Consider the following 22,962-nt stretch of genomic DNA (forward strand, 5'->3'; position numbering starts at 1 on the left):
GTTAGGAGAGGAACAGGCAGGTTACAGGACTGTGAGGTCTAAAGTTAGGAACAGGCAGCTTACAGGACTGTGAGGTGTAATGTTAGGAGAGGAACAGGCAGGTTACAGGACATTGAGGTCTACCGTTAGGAGAGGAACAGACACGTTACAGGACACTGTGAGGTCTAACGTTAGGAGAGGAACAGACACATTACAGGACACTGAGGTCTAACGTTAGAAGAGGAACAGACACGTTACAGGACACTGAGGTCTAACATTAGGAGAGGAACAGGCATGTGACAGGACACTGAGGTCTAACGTTAGGAGAGGAACAGACATGTTACAGGACACTGAGGTCTAACGTTAGGAGAGGAACAGACACGTTACAGGACACTGAGGTCTAACGTTAGGAGAGGAACAGACACGTTACAGGACTGTGAGGTGTAATGTTAGGAGAGGAACAGACACGTTACAGGACACTGTGAGGTCTAACGTTAGGAGAGGAACAGACACGTTACAGGACACTGTGAGGTCTAACGTTAGGAGAAGAACAGGCACGTTACAGGACGAGGACACTGAGGTCTAACGTTGGGAGAGGAACAGGCACGTTACAGGACACTGTGCGGTCTAAAGTTAGGAGAGGAACAGACACGTTACAGGACACTGTGCGGTCTAACGTTAGGAGAGGAACAGACACGTTACAGGACACTGAGGTCTAACGTTAGAAGAGGAACAGGCACGTTACAGGACACTGAGGTCTAAAGTTAGGAGAGGAACAGACATGTTACAGGACACTGTGAGGTCTAACGTTAGATGAGGAACATGCACGTTACAGGACACTGAGGTCTAAAGTTAGGAGAGGAACAGGCACGTTACAGGACACTGTGAGGTCTAACTTTAGGAGAAGAACAGGCACGTTACAGGACACTGAGGTCCAACGTTAGGAGAAGAACAGGCATGTTACAGGATACTGAGGTCTAACGTTAGGAGAGGAACAGACACGTTACAGGACACTGAGGACTAACGTTAGGAGAGGAACAGACACGTTACAGGACATTGAGGTCTAACGTTAGGAGAGGAACAGACACGTTACAGGACACTGTGAGGTCTAACGTTAGGAGAGGAACAGACACATTACAGGACACTGAGGTCTAACGTTAGGAGAGGAACAGACACATTACAGGACACTGAGGTCTAACGTTAGGAGAGGAACAGACACGTTACAGGACACTGTGAGGTCTAACGTTAGGAGAGGAACAGGCACGTTACAGGACACTGAGGTCTAACATTAGGAGAGGAACAGACACGTTACAGGACACTAAGGTCTAACGTTAGGAGAGGAACAGGCACGTTACAGGAATTTAGAAATGTTGGAGAAAAATATAAGTTCCATTGGCATTTCCTAATCAATAAGCTATAAGCTATAATTGCATACACATAGATTCACCCATGACATCTGATCACCCATGACATTTCACACATATAGAATGGCAGAGGACTTCTCCTTTTGCTTGCTGAGACCTTGTCCAGTGCATCGTGTACCATAACAATTGATAACAGTCTCTCAGTCAGACTGGAGCAGCGCACACACATTCACCCCCCCCTCCTCTCTTTGTTTCTCTCTGCCTTCCTTTGCCTATAAAGCTTATGTCAAATTGTGACATCGCCGCTGAATATTTGACTCTGTACATTGATCAGAATTGTGTACATTGAGGTTCAGCCCTCTGACAATATATATTGCAGAGAATGTTATGGTAAATAAATATACTTTTATGAAGACATCTTCCTAGACTCATGGCTTCAATTTATTTGGTTTAGATAAGCTGTGATATATACAGTACATATTAGTGGATGTAGAATTTTATTCTCTATCAAGAAATATCTACTGTAGATGGTTTAGGCTTAAAGACTAGATGGATGACGGATACCTGACTTGCTCGAGAGGACGGCCATCTTGTTGCACTATAGTGGCCTGCTTTGGATAGACAATAGTGGGGGCTGTCATCACAACAGCTCGACTTTCACCTGCTGTGGCCTGGGCATAGGACTGGGGACAAAATGGACAAAGATGTCAGAATTAAGACAACAAGATTACAGCAATGGTAACATTGGTGTGATATACTGTATAAACCCTTAAAAAAAGTTTGGAAATGTGTGTTTGGTTGATGATATGTCTCTGTTGTTACTGTATCCTCAGCATTGTATCATATCTCATTGGAAAGCTTGTTAATTTACCTTTACAATGAGGCCCCATTTGTATGGATCATGCATTTGTGGGATGAGCAGCACAGCTGATTATGTGGCAATGTGCATGCCCCAAGTGAAATGTGCCATATTTCCCTGCCAATGTCAAACAGTGTCTTCTCCTGTTGGTATTGTTGACTCTAGTGTTGCATTGCTACCATCTCCAAACTCAAGGCCAAGTTCCGTCAAACCAGTGATGTCAAAGACAGGCCGTGAAAGTGGGCGTCCCAAAAAGAAAACACCCCATAACAGTCAAATAAATAATGTTTTATGCAAAGTGGGCCACGTTGGAAATAAGTGTTCACACTTTTCTATTCCTTGGATTTTGTATAATAAAATCAATTAATCAATCAATCAATCAATCACTGATTGATTGATGAAATGAAAACATGAAAACATGAAATCACATGAAGTTTTTATTTGTTGTTTTATTGTTATCAGATATGCACTTTAAATATGCAGGGCTGCTAACATGTGCACTTTAAATATGCAGGGCTGCTAACACGTGCATTTTAATACACAGCATTATTGCGTATTTTTGTAGTATTTTTGACCACTACAGATGATTTTATGATTTTTATGAGTTGTGTATGTTCTTGTGTATGTTAATGTGTCTGTGTCCTCAAGTACTGTGCTGTACAACAAATTGCCTCCTTGGAGGACATTAAAGTTTTCTACTACTACTACTACTACATCTATAGTATTTTGAAAACACAGTATCAAATACAGTTGTTACTTATAAAAAAACAAGACCATTCAAGTTCTGCTTGATAAAATCCTTGTGTAACCATCAAAGGTAAGTCTGCAAACAGACAGGCTGACATCAAACACTAACTCCCCTCATGAAGCTCCTAAGAGCTTCCTTTTTGATCCTAATAAAAGGAAACCCTATAATGGTAAAGCTGTAGAAAGGCACAGCTGAGATATAATAAAGGTGGATACTTGTATCCCATTGGTATATGCCCCGAAGATTAGTTTACAGAGCTTCAGTACATTCCGCAGAGATGTCTTATCTCTCCTGTGTTTATGACCGACTGCAGCGGAAGAAAATGTTCTCCAAGGGTCAGAGTAAATCAGTCAGTCTGGTCGGGCAGCCATCTGTATAACACTTTGGCGTCTGTAGAATCAGAATGTATGGTGAATCAGATTCTGCAGAATCAGAATGTATGGTGAATCAGATTCTGCAGAATCAGAATGTATGGTGAATCAGATTCTGCAGAATCAGAATGTATGGTGAATGAGATTCTGTAGAATCAGAATGTATGGTGAATCAGATTCTGCAGAATCAGAATGTATGGTGAATCAGATTCTGCAGAATCAGAATGTATGGTGAATCAGATTCTTGCAGAATCAGAATGTATGGTGAATCAGATTCTGCAGAATCAGAATGTACGGTGAATCAGATTCTTGCAGAATCAGAATGTATGGTGAATCAGATTCTTGCAGAATCAGAATGTACGGTGAATCAGATTCTGCAGAATCAGAATGTATGGTGAATCAGATTCTGCAGAATCAGAATGTATGGTGAATCAGATTCTTGCAGAATCAGAATGTATGGTGAATCAGATTCTTGCAGAATCAGAATGTATGGTGAATCAGATTCTGCAGAATCAGAATGTACGGTGAATCAGATTCTGCAGAATCTAACATCGTCATGCAGAATTCGATTCTTCATGTGCTCCATGATAAATCAAACAGTAAAGCCCTGAACTGAACCTCGCTCTACTGAGAATCCCACATTTCTGCTTCAAGGACTTAAATGGTGGTTTGCCTTGGTCTTTGGGTGATTTACTGTAAAGGACGAGGCACAGTGGAGCTCAGAACCTCAGAAAATATCCCAGGAATCCAAGGAATTATAGATTTGTAAATATGAGTTGGGAAGCTACAAAATATGAGTGCAGAACCAAATAGGATAACCTGTCCAAAGAGAAACACCAACACATCGTCCGGACTGTGATACCTCTCTAAACCTGCAGTTGTAACCAGAGAAACCTGGTGGGGGGAAGGGGGGGGGGGGGGTGATTTGGATGATAGAGGAGAGGAACATTGTGCTCTATATAAAGTGGGATTAATTAAATATTTCTACAGATAAGTAGACTAGAAAGGGCTTTGTGAAGACAAAAATAGCACTTGTAAAATACACCTTTTTTGGAGAGCAGGCTTCATAGCAACATTCATAGAATTTCCTGACCTGTGCCAAATGGATTATTCAATGGCATTTTTTTACCCAGTCATATGTTCTTGCAAAGAAAAAAAAAAAAAGGCGCTCGCGCCCGCACGCACGCACGCACGCGCACACACACACACACACACACACACACACACACACACACACACACACACACACACACACACACGCACACATCCAGTGTTAAGATCTTGCAGACACAAGCAGTGTGTATATGGAGACGTGTGCTGAAGAAGGTGGATGAGAGGCTACTCACTGTGCTGGGTGAGCTGGAGGAACTGTCCAGGTCTTCGGGGGAATCCTCCTCTTCCTCGGGGAGCGTGGGCATGGTGGGGAGGAGTGCAGGGCGAGAGCGGGTGTGGGGGAAGATGAAGGGTCTCTCAGTGGAGCGGGCCGGGTCACAGTACTCCTTACAGTTCTGCTCACTTAGTGCAAGAGGAGAGTCCTGCAGCCACACACACACACACACACACACACACACACACACACACACACACACACACACACACACACATGAACATGTGCAAATGTATGTATGCAAACACACACACACACACACACACACACACACACACACACACACACACACACGTAGACACAAACATATGAACACCAGGGGCGTAGCTATGGGTGGGCCTGGCTGGGGCTAGGCCCACCCACTTCTTACCTACGCCCATCCAATCACAAGACTTTAAAACCTCCTAAACATCTGACATTACTGCCTTTCAGAGGCTGTAATGGGCTCATTTTTAGAGATAGTGTGAGGGTCCTGCTATCATAATGAAACTAGAAGAGTTTCTGTCATATTACGTTGTCAGGAAGGCAGCTAAATAACGCTCTAAATTTAGGCTAGATTTTGGCGAGGCAAAAACTGGCATGGCCATTTTCAAAGGGGTCCCTTGACCTCTCACCTCAATATATCTGAATGAGAATGGGGTTGTAAGGGTACCCACGAGTCTCCCTTTTACAGTCATGCCCACTTTATACTAATCCTATGCGGTTTTGCAAAAACCATGAAATCTTTTGCATGCAGTATAAATGTGTTATTTGCACCTATTGTATTTGAAGATTTTTGCATACTGGTGTCCCTAAAGAGTTTTGGAATTGCCTAAATTGGGTATGACTGGAAAGTTGATACTCTTGTTATTAGAATATAGGAGAAATTATGTGATGATGCTGCCATGCAAGTGTTACTTATGTCAGCATGCATTTTGAGCTGAGCTAAGTGCTGTTAGGATCCAGTCTACCCACAAGGCTTGGTCAGTGTCAAAAGTGGGGTTTTGCCAGGTGTCAAAATGGCATACATGCAGTTACACCCTTTAGACAGCAAACAAACCATATACTTTTACTGTCTTTGCAGTGAGCTATACAATGATTTACATATGTATACAATTATTTCTTTATTTTACTGCATCACCCTTACTGTATATAATGTAAATAGCTGTGAACTTGCTTTATATACCTTTGATCACAGTCCTTGATGTTTGTTTTAGCTTGTATGCAGACATTTTCTTTTCCTTTAAAAATACATTAAAAGTAACATATACCGGAGTCATATTCCCTGGATGTCTACATCCTTGGCCAATAAAGCTTATTCTCATTAAACCCCAAAATGTAGTAATTTCCAGAGAAACCCCCCCTGGATTCTCTCTTACTATATTTACCATCTCATTCACATCTTCCCTCCAGGAAAAAAAGGAGTAAAAAAAAAAGGAGTAAAGTAAATAAAATACATTCATAAACGTACATAAACATCAAGTTTTTACGTTTTTTCCTCAGGGCATTCATGCTAAATAGAAAAATAGGGGGGGAGGAGGGGTGGGGGTAGAAAAATATATATTTTCACTGAAGGTTTGCTGAACATCCCTGGAGCCTATGGGTCCAACATGGCAGTCTCAACCAGACAGGGACTGAGAGGCCCGACTGATGGCAGAGCTGATAACATATTTCTGCTGGACAATTTCCCAGTCATTCATGCCTATGTGCTTATTGAAAAGGTCAGAGGAATATACATTATTTGTTTTCCCTTTCAGATTGTGTTTTGGAGGATATACTGCATTTCATGGCTCATTAAGAACTCTTGTAGCTTGGAAGAAGCACAGAGTTTAACTTCTTCATGATTCGACTAACATCACTGCACTATTCATGTCAGCTTGCTACACAGTGTCATTATAGCGCTACAGCGTCATTTTACAACACACAAGTGTTTGATCATCATACATTCATTGTTTGAACAATGCAAATGATGACCAGTCAGCTGAGTGGGACCTTGTGTTTGAACATGGGTTTTCCCCATGGCTAACCAATGTAACAACCAGGGGGAAATGCAAATTATGTGATATAATAATACTCAATACTCTTACTCAGGTGCATCAGTTCTTTGAAATGAGGCTGAAAGTTTGTTTACCCATCTATTTTCAGATTAACTGTATGTATCAATCAATGCAGGGAATGGACACACACACACACACACACACACACACGCACGCACGCACGCACACGCACACGCACACACACACACACACACACACACACACACACACACACACACACACACACACACACACCAGAGATGGGAAGTAATTAAGTACAAATACTTTGTTACTGTACTTAAAGTGATAATACAGAAGATTTCAGGTTTGTTCTCTTGGGTGACACCTATTAGCGATGAGTGGTAATTGCAGGTGAGATCCAAACAGTGTTATTATGTGACATTAGTCAGTTTGTTCGGCCATAGTAACCACGTGTAATGCTAGCAGACACCGGAACAAAGCAGCTTGTTATCCTACTTCACACAAGAGTTGTCAGGAACCTACAGTAACCTACAGAGTGAGTCTATGTGTTAGCTCCACCCACCCTGTGTCACCACAGACACCAAGTTCATAAATGCTGCAATCCTGAAAATGCAAAGGCTTCCATCGTTAACTCAATATCACATCGATAGTGACTTAACACACATTTATTTACATGAAAATCTTCCGTATTATCACTTTAAGTAGGATTTTCAGGTATCTGTACATGACAGACAAAAACGATGTAACGTTGTCTGACTCGCTCCTCTCGCTCTCCAAGTTTTCACGCATTATGTGCGCCTTTTTGTGGGAAAACCATATCACAACAAATTATTAATCAAAGTATCGTCTTTAAAACATGTTGGAGGGGATCTTCTAAGTCTTTGAATCCTACTCCTATAATTGGAGTCTGTGTGTCTGTCTGTGAGTCTGTGTGTGTATGTGTGTCAGTCTGTCTGTGAGTCTGTGAGTCTGTGTGTATGTGTGTGTGAGCCTGTGTGTATGTGTGTCAGTCTGTCTGTGTGTATGTGTGTCCGTTTGTCTGTCTGTCTGTCTGTCCGGAGTTGCAAGACGCGCCACGCCGTATCACCTCCAAAATGGTTTGTCCAGTGTGGGTTGAACTCCCTCTTTTTTAATGGAAATGTATCTCTGTAAATCAAACAGGGTGTAGGTAGGCTATGCACATTTAAAACAGTCTAAATACACAGACAGTGATGAGGTCATCAAATCACTTCTTCTTCTAATGGCTTTCCGGCAGACTGGATGCCTTGTGGCACATTGCTGCCTCTCACAGAATATTACACAAATTACAGACTTGGTGGGGTCTTGATACAAGGTGGATAACCTTGGATAGTTTACCCGTATATTTACCACTACAGCCCTGATAATACTAGAGGAAGTGGAAAACAGATGAAACAGAGCTTCACGAGGAAAAGAAAAATAAGTGATATGCTACTGCATCTAAGCTCTTATTTTGAAGGGAAGGGATGTTGAGAGGTTGAGAATGTATTGCTGTACTGCTCTTCTCCCACTAGAGGCAGAGCCAGGACAGTGGACAGTGCGTACATGTATGTTGTTGTTACTAATGATCAGTGTCGTTGGACCATGAGCTCGAGCAGAAATGAAAACAAATATGTCTTCATAGCCCATGCTGCAGTAAATGCAAATACTGTAGAACCTCTTTACATCAGAGAGGGCAGTCTGCTTAGCTTCAAACCAAGCCTGCAATAACATAGAGATTGCATTAATGGATGTTTCCCACATACATCATGAAATAGAAAGTGGATGGTTGTTACTAGCTACAGACTGAAATTTAGACTATTAATCTCACCTAAATCGAATTAATCAAAATCTCAATGAGCTACATTCAGTGGACAATTTAACAACCAAAGGGAAAAGCATGAGCTCTGCAGCATAGACCATTTGGGCAGATCATTTGCATCAATAATGCAAAGCCAACATTGAATTAAAGAATAATGACCTATGTCATAAACATGAAGAGACACAGGCTCCAATACTGTTTTGTGTGCTGCTGGGCAACTTGTGCCGCACGCAATTCTTTCTGCATCGGGAACTAATTAGCTCTGTCCTTTCCACTAAGACGTTTATGTAAATCAGTTCGTGGTGCAAATGTGTCCACCCAAAAGGTGCACTGTGCAGGTGCACAATGTGCATTGTGTCTTTAAACAATAGTTGTTTGATTTACATATACCAGGCAGCACAGGCGCAGTGTGGCTGTGTTTCTGCTTGCTGCGTCTCCACTTATTGCACAAGGTAATTAGGTTAATGTAATCTATCTAATAGAGAGCCAAAGTGGAACGTCACTTCCTGCTTCAGCACTGTACCAGAGATTTTCATCCGCCATTTATTTTCCCATAGACATTTCCTAAAGTGCTTATAAAAATAGTTTTACTTGTTCAAACCAAACGGTACAGATATATTTAGAAACAGGAGAGACCGTATAACATTCCACTGGGACCAAAAGGTTTAAAAAAAAATGCGGGTTTAAAGAAAATATTTTTTCGATGTTTTTTTTAAAGTTTTGGTCCGAGTGAAATGTTCTATGGTCTCTCCCGATACTAAATATAGCTGAACCGTTTGGTTTGACAAAGTAAAACTATTTTTAAAAGCATTTTACGAAATGTCTATGGGAAAATAAATTGCGGAAGAAAATCTCTGGTACAGTGCTGAAGCAGGAAGTGACGTTCACTTTGCCTCTCTATACTAATGGTCATTTCAGAGTGATACTGTAGCACTGTAACCCTCCGTGAATCAGGGACACAATGTGCAGTGTGCTGTTCAGTGTCATAACAAACATGAGCAGAGGCTTCTGGGAACATATAGGCACAGGACAGCCACGGCTCACTGGGGAGGAAGTGGCTTGTTTAACTGTCTCCCAGTGAGCAGCAAGGATATTTCCTGGCTGCAGGCAAAGTGTCACGCAGGCTTGAATTCACTCTTCTTTTGCAGCCTGCAATAAATTTACTGCACAATTGGTGGAAACAATATTGTTTTCCTTTTCTTTTCAGAAATACACAATGAGCTGAAGTATTGCCTAACGGACATCTCACTGGCCACTATGGAAGAACCTGGTGTCTTTGTTGAACACCACACCCATCCATCCCCGTCCCTCAGGTGTCGCTGCCCTCTCAGAACACTACACCCAGTTGACTCATTCCTGAAACTGTCACTTCTGTACAGACGGCAAGCTTGGGGTTGGACAGATGAAGCCTATGCCGAAGTTAGAAAATCTGTAGTTCCTTTGAATTGGACACTTGAGGCTGGCTCAAAAGAGACAACAATAGATTAAAAACGGCAGGGCTCCAGTTTCAGTGTTGTATTTATTGTTGTCTCTTTTGAGCGTGATGTTTCAAGCCACACGCTCTTGACTAAAGTGAGGTGGTAGATGTCATCTTAGATTATACACATGCAAAGGTCACATGATGCAGTCACATGATGCACCAATGTGCCGTTTCACTTTCGGCTCGGCCTGCCCTCTTGCTGTTGGATGTGCATGCCAACTCCTCTTCACTGGCTCTAAAAGACGGCCCTTCCCCATTCGCCCCCATGTTCAAATGCCAGACTTTACAACAGGATTCAAGGTGTTTGCAGCCTATATCTCATTTCACCTTTCATGACAACTGTAACAGGGTGAACTTTTGTACAGGGTGGTTTTGGGCGTGATTGACAGGTTGCCTGTCCAGTGATCGCCCAGCTTGCCGATCACGGACCTATACGCCTATCACATTAGCCTACACCCAAAGCAGTGTCTTTGTGTCTAAAATGCAGGAAGTAACAAGATATAAAATTTTTATGTCATGCACCATACCTGCCAACACTCCCGATTTTTAACCCTTTCTCCCACTGTGCTGCCGATTGGTAATTTCTCCCGCTAAATCTCCCGATTTGTAGGATATGTGTCGTGGTAGCTGGCAACCCAACCCAGAGACAGTGACGAGTGACGCTCGGTGTGTAACTGCTCAAGCTCTCAGTGGAAGACCGCAGTCAAACATGTCCCAAGAAGAGGAGATGCGTTGCCAAATTTCAGTGCGAGACCTTCCTGTTTCTAACCGCTAGCCACATTAGCAAATACCATGCGTTTTGCAAGCTATGTTTTGCAAGCTATGCGTTTTGCAAGCTATGTCGGGCTATGTCGTTTTGCAAGCTATGTAGCCAGTATGTCGGGAGAATTACGTTAGCAAACATGCTAAACATTGATGCCAAACACAAACAAGCCGTGGAAGCACAGAGGGGAACTTCTATCCATATTCACTGACACACTCAATGTTTGCACTTGATAATTTTTGTGACTGATATATGATACAGTGCAAATTGTATAATACAATTTATATCAGTGCATGACGTCTCATTTTTATATCGTGTTACTTACTGCATTTTAGACACAAAATGGCTGCTTTGGGTGCAATGTGAAATAGGCTAATAGCAGGCGATGCTGTGGCCCTGTGGGAAACCCCTGGTTTCGCGCCGTCTCGCATGAGCTGTGCAAGAACCCCAAGATGGAGACGGCCACACTCCCATACTGTAGGCTTCACAACGGGAGGCCAAAGACCAATGGGTGACCTCACGGTGACTCTGTCCATATCTTTATATGGTCTATGGTTCTGTATCTGCACAGGAATGGCTACATGTTCAGGCATCGCTCATCAAGTCGGAGCGAGAAACACTGGCGTTGACATTTTATACAACAAAGTTGAAATGAATCTCATACAGGTTTTAATTATATTACCCAATTGCCACTGAAGCGCGGTGCGGTAACACTGCTGTGTTTTTAAACTGATTCAATGTTTGAGTCTTAATTTTGGTTTATGCCACTATTCCATTCTTTTATTCTGTCTGTAATAACCTGTCATAGCTTTTGCTATTTCTTAGTACTGTTTTGTTCACAGTTTTTTTAGTAGACCGTAACAGTTGTTTTTCTCAAAACATGCCGGTTAAATGAAGGAAAGAGACAAAGTACAAAATAAAAAGAGTACAACACATTAAAAGATAAACGGTTTGTATCTTTGACACAACACAGCAGAGAATACTGCCATGTCTCATTCTGCCTGTCTCTGTGAAGGTGTTTCTCTCACTCGACGACCAAATAAACCTGCGACCACAGCTCACCATGTTTACTATATCTCTCTGGGGATAAGACAATATGGCTTTCAATCATAGGACAATAACCCAGACAATAAACCAGACACAACCAGACAATAAACCAGACCAGACACAACCAGACAATAAAGCATCCCATTATGAGGTACTATTTTAGGCACCACCGTCCTAAGCCAAATGAATGTCAAATCAATGTTGGTCGACAGTGGACTACTTTAGAAAGTTTGTTTTTAAGCTTTTTGGGTGTTGTTTATTTATTATCTGCTCTGGCCTTTCCAAATGTAACACAGATATCATACTAATAATGATCCAACATGATGTATTATTATTATTTCTTTTTTAATGAAAAACACAACATTGTCTACCCCTAACCCCCATCCCCCCGCGCAGCGACACATGCACCTGAGGCCTTCAAAAAGCCAGGGGCAACCCTGGCAGACATAATGCTGACACGGGACCAGGGGGAAGAGACAGAAGGCTCCCGCTGCGACACGGCCCAAAGCGAGACGCCAAGTGAGCTGGGCTGCAGGAAGGCCTCCGCCCCAGCAGGGTGCGACACTCAGATCAATATTGCAGAGTAATCGAATCGCTCAGATTCCTTCCTGCCGTGGGAACGGGACAGAACATGCGTGCCTGCGAGGCACCCCTCCTCTCCTCACCACAGCTATTGTAGGATGCTTGAGTCTGTCTTCACATAGGGGGTCAAACTCCACGAAGAAAGCACTTGTGGAGAGGAGAGGACCCCGGAGTTTACCTCACACTTGCTGCCTCCCACCATCCCTCCCTCCCTCCCGCCTGAGAGGGGAGAAGGGACCGGGGCACTCCTCCCTCCTCCCTGTTACATAAGCCCGCTCCCTCTTGCCAGATTTGTTTAAAATTTGGTTGTGTGAAGCACAGAGTGCAGGGCCAGCAGAGGAAGTGGAGCCACAATCTGAGATAACAGGATATAGAGGAAGTGTGAGAAAGTGGAGAGATGGATGATAGATGTTAAGGAGCAGTCAGGTGAGGGAACAGATCATCTCACTCGCTTGAAAAAGCATTCACATCTGTCATAGCATAAGAAATACAAGACTTCAGATTCTAGCTTGACCACAGCGCCTGGATATTCAGTTGTAATGTGAACAATAACTGCAACATCCTTATACCTGATTTACAGCCAAGTCTCACTCTCACGCAAAGACTACATTACGCAACTGAAATACAAGTCAAACTGACAACTCTCAAAAACACAAAGTGCTAAATCAGCCCTAAACGTCTCCTGCAAAAGCGCGACACTGCTGCCAGCTCACACAGCACAGCGACCAGCAAACAGAAGAGCGGCAAAGAGTTGCCGCCTGCATCCGATGAAGGCTGCATCATGCGTCTGCTGCCCACAAACATCACTGAACGCCCCAGATCACCACCGTCTCTCCCAGGTCCCACAGAGGGCAACACGTTACCTGAGTGCTCCTCTAGTGCTGTGCAGACGCAACACTCTCGCTGACCTCTCGCTCCACTCCAGAGCAACTTCCCACAGTCAAGCTGTCATTCTCTGCCTTTTACACAGAAAGACAGACTGGTATCCCCGCGCTTCTCCTTCCCTCTCCCGTCCCCTCTGTTCCCTGGCTCTTTTCAGCAGCAGCCTCTCTCTTTCACTCCTGGGAGCTTTGACCATTTAAGGAGAAGGCTCTGGATGCCTCTTTGGGGCTGCTGTGGAGTGTGTGTACGTGAGTCAGTGTGTGTGTGTGTGTGTGTGTGTGTGTGTGTGTGTGTTCTCAGACTGCTGCTCCACTGAGCCTTGACTGATCATCCCTCAAAACTGAACTGAAACCTGGAGAAAGCTATGTTGTTCTTTCTACTGAGATTATTGTTGTTATTGTAATCATTGTGCGGACGCACGGAGTCGGACAGTGGGAGCGTATTTGTGTGTAGTGTATGTGTAGTGTGTGTGTACGTGAGAGAGATACAGAGATAGAGATTTTGTCCATGTACTCTGTGTTTACTCTACTAGCCAAGTGGGAGCCACGCATCCACTTCCGATCTCTTCAAGTTCATTATTGTTTGGTATAAACGACAGCGTCGAAACCGCTGTGCCGTTTCTGCAGATACTTTAGCGAGACCAGTGGTACAGTGAGATATTGGTTGTGGGGTGTTGTTGCTGATCGTACATTTTCTTCTTCTCCTGACTGTAGTGGGAAAACAGCCACATTGCCTGGATGGACACAGTTGGCATTCAGTGTGAATTACAGCACCAGACTCAGTTGGATTTTATGTGCGAATAGCGTGAAGGAAGCGGCTCAAAAGGATTGGGTGGCTGAAGCCCAAATATAGGGTTAAGAGACATCAAGGAACATCTATGGAAGAATATTAGATGTTCTTCTTATGTAACAAAGCAAAGTGTTAAGTCCTGATCTGGTTTATGCGTTGTGAATGCATTGTAAACTAGATTTAAAAAGTGTTACCCGAAGGAAAAACGTGACGATTACAATGTTATCTCTATATTAGAAAAGGGATACGTTTGAAAGAAAGTGATCATTACTATGGTGCCTCCCACAGAAATGGCATCTATCACAAACCGGTTTTAGACGCACACACACACACACACACACACACACACACACACACACACACACACACACACACACACACACACACACACACACACACACACACAATCACACAGCATGGAACTTCTATATAGAGGAATAATAATTAGATCCTACAGTTTTTCCTCATCAAATAAGCAGAAGGGAAGCTCACCTTGCTGCAGCCGCCTCGTCCCGTGACACCTGTTGGAAACAGAGCAGAGAGTGAAAACGGCTGATTTGCATTTAACAGAAAGCCTGTGCAATGCAAATGAGTGGCGCTGTTGAAAATAAAAAATAGATAAAATAAAATAAAATAAAATAAAATAAAATAAAATAAAATAAAATAAAATAAAATAAATAGACAACAAAAGAAGAAGGTTGCAGTCCTGTGATGCTGACAATCGCAGTGTGGTCTTCATGTGATTCTGATGGTTGTTTCAGGAAGTACTTCACCCCCTGCTAGGGGCAACAATAACCTAGCAACCATTTACATGAGGCGCTTGATCCGCCAGTTGAAAGCTCTTGGCCCAAGTAAGAAGCTATTGTGTGTTGTCTCCTTTGGAGCGCTCAGGAAAAGGTCAGTCATATTGTGATAGCAAGCAAAAAGGGCTGAACATCAGTAACTTACAGACATTATGAGGAGCACCACTACAGCTGAAGAGTCATGTGACTTTAGATGACTAATTAAGGACCATAATTACATTTGGTTAAAACAAACCAATTAACTTATTGCATAACCAAAACACAGTTTCCATATTGCTTATTTGATGATGTCACTACTCTTACTCTTGAAAAGGAGAGATCGGACTCGAAAACCACTTTGTAGAAATGTGACATTTCACGTACAGATTCTTGAGAAATAATTAGTGTGGTGAGACCATTGGTGAGACTGAGAGAAACGCCCTGATGAAGATGTAAATAGTTATAAGTTCATGTGATCTTGACTTCCACACATTTGTCCTGACTGAACTTCCTTTTGTCATCATAAGACACAGATAGACTCTGTCATCCTGCCCATACGGCAGTGCCTTGGTGTCTGGAGAAGCTCAGCCTCACCATGCACTGTCTCAGGTACAGGCTTTCCTTTTGATCCTTTTCACATTTGTGTAGCGGTAGATTCTCTGCCTACCAACACCACCGACCTAACACGAGGGTCGCAGGTTCGTGCCCCGGTGTTACCTCCGGCTCGGTCGGGCGTCCATACAGGCATGATTGGCTGTGTCTGCGGGTGGGAACCCGGATTGAGGAGGGTATGTGTCCTGGTCGCTGCACTAGCACCTCCTCTGGATGGTGGGGGCGCCTGGTCGGCACGGAAGGGAACTGGTGGGAATAAACCCTTTTCACGGGGGCCATTTTGTGTCGAAAAGGCAGAATAAACACAGGTGCAAGCAAAACACTAATGAGGGTTTCCAAATTGCAAATATGGAAGTTTGAAACCCTCATTAGTATTTTGCTTGCACCTGTGTTTACCCTGCCTTTTCGACACAAAATGGCCCCTGTGAGAAGGGTCTATAGTGTGAACCTCACACGTGCTACGTCCTGCCGGTGTAGCTCCCCGCTGTCAAGTGAAAAGAAGCGGCTGGCAACTGCGCATGTATCGGAGGAAGCATGTGTAGTATGTGTCTACGGCTCTCCGCACAGTCGTTGCCCCAGGGGGTGGGGCAACGACTGGGGTTAGCAGGGGGAATTGGCCAATTACAATTGTAAGTGTGTGTACTGTCCAGCTTACACACACTTACACACTTACACACACACACACACACACACACACACACACACACACACACACACACACACACACACACACACACACACACGTCTTCTAAAATAGTTACATTTACTTAATCTCCAATGGTGCTTTATTCACCAGTGCCACGCAACCTTCAACAACAAGCCTGTGTCTTGTTTAAAACGATGACAAAAAGCCCCCCAAACGTCTTCTATCCCTTTAAATAACTTCATATGTTATGTTAGTGTGTTTTGTTAACCTGATCTGCCTATTCCTGTTTTAAAAGCCCACGTTAAAGTGCTTTATTGATATAAAACAGATAAAACAGATAGAGGAGGCATACAACATAGCTTTAAAAGCCTTAATGGAGACAAAGTGACTGTCCAATCATAGTGTTCCCATGATGTCACATGCCATTTGCCCCCAATATGATGCTTTACCCACAGCTCACTGGCTGTGGCTGTCACTTGATTATAATCACCTGTTCATTTATGACAGTCACCTGTTATTGTCCTAGCAAGATGGCAGTGTGGTGATGTAACAGCACACTATGAATACTCATCAGCGGTGGGGGGGGGGGGGGGGCGGGCAGACGCTATGGCTCTTGTATATTCAATAGATCTTTATTTCCATGGTGAGAAGAGGCAGAGGGTTCATTTTGTGGCAACAGCTGTCACATCATGCCAGCTGGATCATGGACATGGTTTCATTTATATATATCAAGCTTGAGCCAATGCTGACCTCTTTGGCTCCCTTTATGGCGAGAGCTCCCATACAATTATACCTTCTACACATTGTATGCTATTGCATGCATTGTATTAGGCACTATCTACATCTTAAAGTATTTCAATCTCAAACTGGATTCTGCGGCGCACATATCAGGTACTATAGATGCAATATCTGAAGTGGAAGTTCAATACTTCTGCTCTCAGGGTTTTGTTCTAGATGTGGTGCTTCATTTGCTAAGCAAAGAGTATCCCACAAATGCTCTCAGAACAGCTCAGGCTGAAGCATATTTTAGACAGGAGGCTCTTCAACAAACTAACAGGATGACTACTGTATGTTTCTATTACTGTATGCCCCCGTCCCCCCCCCCCAAGCCCACCCACTGATTCTCAAGCAGCAACCTTAACATATTCCAAACTTCTCCAGATCACAAATAAACAATGAATCTGTGGCTTTGCTGTCAAAGGCTGTAAGGGACTGTCAAATAAAGCCACCCCCCCTGGGAGGGGTTGGGGCATATGAGGAAGAATTTTAACTCCCCAATAAATTGCATGGTCCTTCCTGAAGGCTTGGAGAGAAGGAATGCTCCTTAAGTCCTTGGACTAAAAGGTTAGAGCAATGCTGATAAAATTGATTTATTTAAAATAATAAAAAAATAAAATAAATTTATCAATACTGTATACTGCAGATGGCTTATGGCTACAAGGCATAGGAAGGGATAAATGACAAGTGTTTGCAGAAAGATGCTGGGGACTTTATGCTTAGCTTGTTCTTGTAGGATAAATCGATTTAAAAAACCATGACCAAGGAGCGATTAGTCCATGTTAACTCCTACAGTGATGCAAAGGTTTCTGTTGGCCCTAACCCTAACCCTAAACCTAGTTGATCATATTATAATATGCATAGTAATGCATCATTAAAGCCACGTGATAAGTCTTCTTTGCATCAAGGTTAGAAGGCAGAGTCCTTGGAGTTTCATATAGTCACTGCTTGGGCCCACGGTGAGGAGTCTTAAGTTCTATTTATAGAAAGTTCTTACAGATCTGAGGGAAAACGGCTACATTCTTCTGCTCACATTTCAAGCATTGCTTACTTTTCTCTCACACGTTCTGCTATTTCTTCGGTCATATCCTTACTTTTCTCTCACACGTTCTGCTATTTCTTCTGTCATATCCTTACTTTTCTCTCACACGTTCTGCTATTTCTTCTGTCATATCCTTGCTGTAATGCACCCAAATTCCTGCATTGCATTAACTTGCGTGCAGCATGAGGCACTGTGTTAGATCACAGGCTTCTTGGGCATCTCAGAATAAACTTTGCCCAAAGCACTTTAGAAACACTCAGGTATGTAAATGGAACTGGGCTGTACCAAAGGCACCAAGGACAGGCAGCACCGGCTCATAACAGATAGCGGTTTATAGACCTATAAATGAAAAAAAAAAACTTTAACAAAACATTGAATGAATCTCATGTTATGTACTTTAAAAATAGATGACCCTCCTCATGGCTACATAAAAAAAAAAAAAATCACATTGCCCTCTCCTAACTTCCTCCAGACCACTATCATAACTAGTGTGCAGTCCCTAAGAGCTTTCTCTCTCCCTACTCACGCTACCAGCTGTTCTGTACAATGTAAATATTGGCTGTGTCTATTTTCAGACATCCTCAGGGATTGCCACGAGAAAGGGAAGTGGTTTTAGCGAATGTGTCGTCCAATATCCCCCCATAATCATGATTATTCTGCAATAAAGAAAATCTATTTCTGTAATGCGACCGCATCATACCATTCATGGGCAGAGGATCAGCAACCTCTGGGACTACGGGAGGTGGAGAGGAGCTCCTCTGTCTCTCTCGATCTTCAGCCTCCGTGTCAGACGCGGCCGGAAAGCCTCTTGAATCTGTTCCCAGATCAGTTGGCTCAGTGGGAGTTGGTGGCTTCAGGGAAACAGGAGAGAAGAGAGAGGGGGAAAAGATAGATCACTGCCCTCTGCAGGAGTTGTTAAGAAGGACAAGCAGACCGTTTTATGTCCTAATAACTGGAATAGAGTGAGAATGTACATTGTGTGGAAAAAAACAACCTTCGACACCACCATGACTGCAACTGCACCACTGCTGCTATACTACTACTTTAAATAGTGATTATAGAATTTATTCACTTTTTTTTGCAAAGCACACACACACGCATGCATACACGCACGCACGCACGCACGCACGCACACACACACACACACACACACACACACACACACACACACACACACACACACACACACACACACACACACACACACACACAGACACACACACACACACACACATTTCCCTCTGACTTTATGGATTACAGTAAACAGTTGCTTTGTTTGCAAGTCATGTGACAACCTCATGCATCTTATAGTACAAACATGATGTGATTTTTTTTGTAGGATTTTTCACCAAAGGATTGTAATAGTTGACAATGTCTCATATTGATTGTAGCACATTACATTACACATTGCATTTGTCTTGTCCAATTTTATGGATTGAGGACACCTTTGTGTATTTGTGTTACAAGTGTGCAAAGGCTATATTTCATACATCGCAAAATCAAAAATCCAGTAACAGGATATAGATTTTTTTGCATTTGTTTTTTGACCATTATTTTATGTTCAGTAGTTTATTCTACAAATACAATGACAACACATCACCAAATGCATCTTAAAATTCTGAAACAATGTAAAATACCCCACTGCAGTTACTTTGACCTGGTGACTATCGTGATCTTCTTGACATATCTAGTTAATTTACAGCACAGTTTAGCTTTAATGTTGACATTAAAAACACAGACAAACCTGAGTTGGAGTGTTTTCTGTCATCCTGGCCTCCGGGACACTCGGCTGATCCTCAGTGTCTGCTGCTCGGCCCAGAGCCTCCTCCACCTTCTGAGTGATGCTCTCCATCCTGGCTTTCACCTGGCTCACCATCTGTTCACTCTGTCTCACCAGCCCAGCCGTCTCCAGTGCCCCAACCACCATAGCCTCCATCCTTCTGACGGTCATCAGGAGTCCGTCTGTGGTCACCCGCGCCTGGGTTTGTTCCTCCTCCTGTGTGGCTGCTCCACCTGTATCATCCACAGGATCTGGGGCCAGAGTTGCATCCCTCTGCTCCTTCACTACCTTCTCCTCAACCCGGTCCGGTTCTTCTCTGGCAGTGTTGGTCCCCGTGTCTATATGAAGAACTCCAACACCGGTGACCTGAGGGGTTTTCTGCTCCGTGACACGCTCTTGTGCAGTTCTCAAAGCAGCTTGCAGGTGGCAGACCTGCTCCCTCATATCAGTGACGGTCTGTTCTGCTCGCTGGAGCTTGGCCTGTGTCTCAGTGAGGGCCTGGCTAGACGGGGCGTCTCGTGTCCTGGGCTTTGCCCCCGCTACCCCGAGGGCCTTCCACCAGTTCACCACGGCCACCCTCCTGGCCTCTGGGCTCTGAATCTGAGGCTGGTTCTCCGCCCGCCTCTGCTCCTCCACCTTTTCTCCTCTCTCCTCCCACGTAGATCTCTGCAGCTCCAGCTCCTGCAGCCTGAAACCACCAGCTCATCTTTATAAACAAGTCCCTTACAGACTGTTATGTCTGCAGTTACCAAGGGGCCCTAAAACTGCACTTATCCCTAATAGCGCCTGAGACACACAAGATAGTAACCCCTATTGGTTGCATAATAGAGATGCCCATAAATACACTGTCAAACATCAAAAAAGCAGACTCTCTTTTTTATTAGCCGGAGGGAAGATTCTTGGAATAGTAACTAATATCAGCGAAATCCAGTCTGTTACCATAACAGGAGAGATGAAAGGGAGGTAAAAAACTCACATACACATTGACAAGCTGCTGCGTGATGCTTGCCTGTTGCTGCTGACTGTAAGGATAAGGCCTTTCAACAGAACCAGAGTCCTGTGTATGAGAAGACTGAGAATCAGAATCACTTTTAGAGGAGAGATAACGTATATTTTGCATACATTTTTTTTTTTTACCCTTTTATTTATACAGGGGGAGTCTCACTGAGAGCAATGCTCTCTTTTTCAGGAGCGCCCTGTTCACATTCAAACACACATTCACACCTGGAAGCTGACCAGTACAACCACAGTCTGATCTGCTGGCCACTGATCAGCTCCACTGGAGCAGTTGGGGTTAAGGGCCTTGCTCAAGCGCCTCAGTGGTGGTAATGAGGGAAGGGCAAGCGCTGCCTTTTCCCTTTCCCCACCCAGATTTATCCTGCCGGTCCCGGGGATTGAACCGACGACCTTGCGGTCACAAGCTCACTTCTCTAACCATTGGGCCACCACTGCCCATGGGACATTGAGAGTGACTATACTCACTTGCATAGTGCATACTGCATGGTACACTTTGTTGTACGTAATTAGCATCCTGCGTTGTGTGTTTAGGCCTGGGCGGTGCTCTCCTCACCCGGTCTGCGTAGTTAGTGTGGGGAAGGTGAGTGGACTTGATCCCGTGAATGATGCTCTGAATGCCGTCTCTGTGTGCGCGAAGGGGTGGCATCTTTATTTCCCCAAGAGCTCCATGCTGCTGCAGACAGAAAGGTTGGAACGATTCATTGTCAAAAGATTGCTAACATGGCAAATCAGTATCATGAAACTGCAGTAGAACCTCTAGACACTGTTCACTACCTGCTGCAGATCCTGCATCTCACTCTGCACAGAGCACTGGTTTGGAGGAGCTCCAGTGCGACTGTAGAGACTGTGTGGACTGATACAGTATCTGTCATACCTGTCAGCAACAGACAGACACGTCACACTCAAACACTGATGGAGGGATATAGATGAACAACGACATTTAGAATGCCCTCAAATGTATAATATTGATAGTTTAATTTATTTGATCATCAAAATTAATGCACAGCCATCAGTCATGCATTCAATAAAATCACAGAGGGTAACACATTAAGTTTCCAAAACGTATTTACAATGTGGTACAATGCAATTCATATCTAATTTTAGTGTGATATTTCCTCAATAATTAGCAATTATATTACAATGGCTCTTTCTCTTTCTTTGGAATAGCATTTAAATGGCTGACATTTATCTTTCCTAAAAACTAAGTAAGCGGACACTTCCCCCGCTGCTAATGGAGGATTCTATTTCAGCTTTAAGCTCCTTGGATGAACATGAAGTTCTGGTGAGTCAAGTACAATGGTCTTTGTGATACGCAGCTTGACTCCTGTTAAGACAGTAGATCTGAACAGCAGACTTACCTCAGAAGAACTTGGTGTGAATGCTCCTGTAACCTCATCAGCTCTAACTGCAGCCCCTTTCAATGACAGAAACAGAGGTGTTACACATGACAGCACAACGTACGGCCCTTTACCTGTCAAGATTTCATAAGAAATCAACATATGTGGGACAGTTTGGAGGAGCGTGGAGGATTTCATACTTAAAATTTTTATTTTTTTCCCATCACACAGCCTGAAATCATGATGCTTATGGGTACACACAGCTTGAAATCATGATGCTTATGAGTACAGCTGATGTTCTAAATATCTCAATCATCTCCATTATGTAAAGCTTGATCTGAGTATTGGAAAAATGCATTTGAGTAGTTTGGGCATCTGATATTGGTATTTTTTTAAAGGATGACACAGCTATTTAACCTGCATTGGTTTATTCTGTGTGACACGGTGTAACATACAGTATGCTGGATTTTCATTTGACGGTATATTTTAAGATGTCAATCAATATAGTTGACACAGCACACCAATAGGCCTAAGCTATATACAGTACATAATATCAGTTTACAGTTCAAGCTGGAAGAATTGACAGAGTTAACAGTTGTGCCTGCATACCTCAATGAGGTTGTGATTCTCCACGTGAGAGATCTTGATCTTATCCATAAGAATGTCTTTCTACATAGGAACAAAGACAAATAAGCTTAGAGACCAAAAAGAAAAGGATTTGCACAGTCAATTTTTTGATGAATTGAGAAAAGAAACATAATAACGACAGACCTTTGTGATTTCTCTGTCTCTTAGAGTCAGCATAACAAGGGTTTCATCAAGTTCAGCCTATGAACATTCAGAGGGGGTTAACTTTAGTGGACTCATAACTCAGGAGACGGACAGAGGAGTGTTTTTATGAT

At 43.3% G+C, this 22,962-nt stretch overlaps 1 protein-coding gene across 1 annotated transcript in view; it reads right to left on the reverse strand.

Annotated features, from left to right (window-relative positions):
* mrvi1 (murine retrovirus integration site 1 homolog) overlaps positions 1-22,962 on the reverse strand; it is a gene marked incomplete at its 5' end in the record, with an annotated part of 50,574 nt that overhangs the window by 20,962 nt on the left and 6,650 nt on the right. Inside the window, 10 exons of the mRNA XM_083650648.1 lie at positions 1,908-2,014; positions 4,668-4,829; positions 14,560-14,588; positions 18,627-18,777; positions 19,671-20,394; positions 20,687-20,763; positions 21,277-21,396; positions 21,498-21,597; positions 22,082-22,137; positions 22,670-22,729. Of these exons, the coding sequence (XP_083506774.1) occupies positions 1,908-2,014; positions 4,668-4,829; positions 14,560-14,588; positions 18,627-18,777; positions 19,671-20,394; positions 20,687-20,763; positions 21,277-21,396; positions 21,498-21,597; positions 22,082-22,137; positions 22,670-22,729 (1,586 nt within the window). The remainder of the gene's footprint in view (positions 1-1,907; positions 2,015-4,667; positions 4,830-14,559; positions 14,589-18,626; positions 18,778-19,670; positions 20,395-20,686; positions 20,764-21,276; positions 21,397-21,497; positions 21,598-22,081; positions 22,138-22,669; positions 22,730-22,962) is intronic.

The sequence above is a fragment of the Poromitra crassiceps genome (genome assembly GCF_964638095.1).
Source record: "Poromitra crassiceps genome assembly, chromosome: 14".
In the NCBI taxonomy this organism is placed as follows: Eukaryota; Metazoa; Chordata; class Actinopteri; order Beryciformes; family Melamphaidae; genus Poromitra; species Poromitra crassiceps.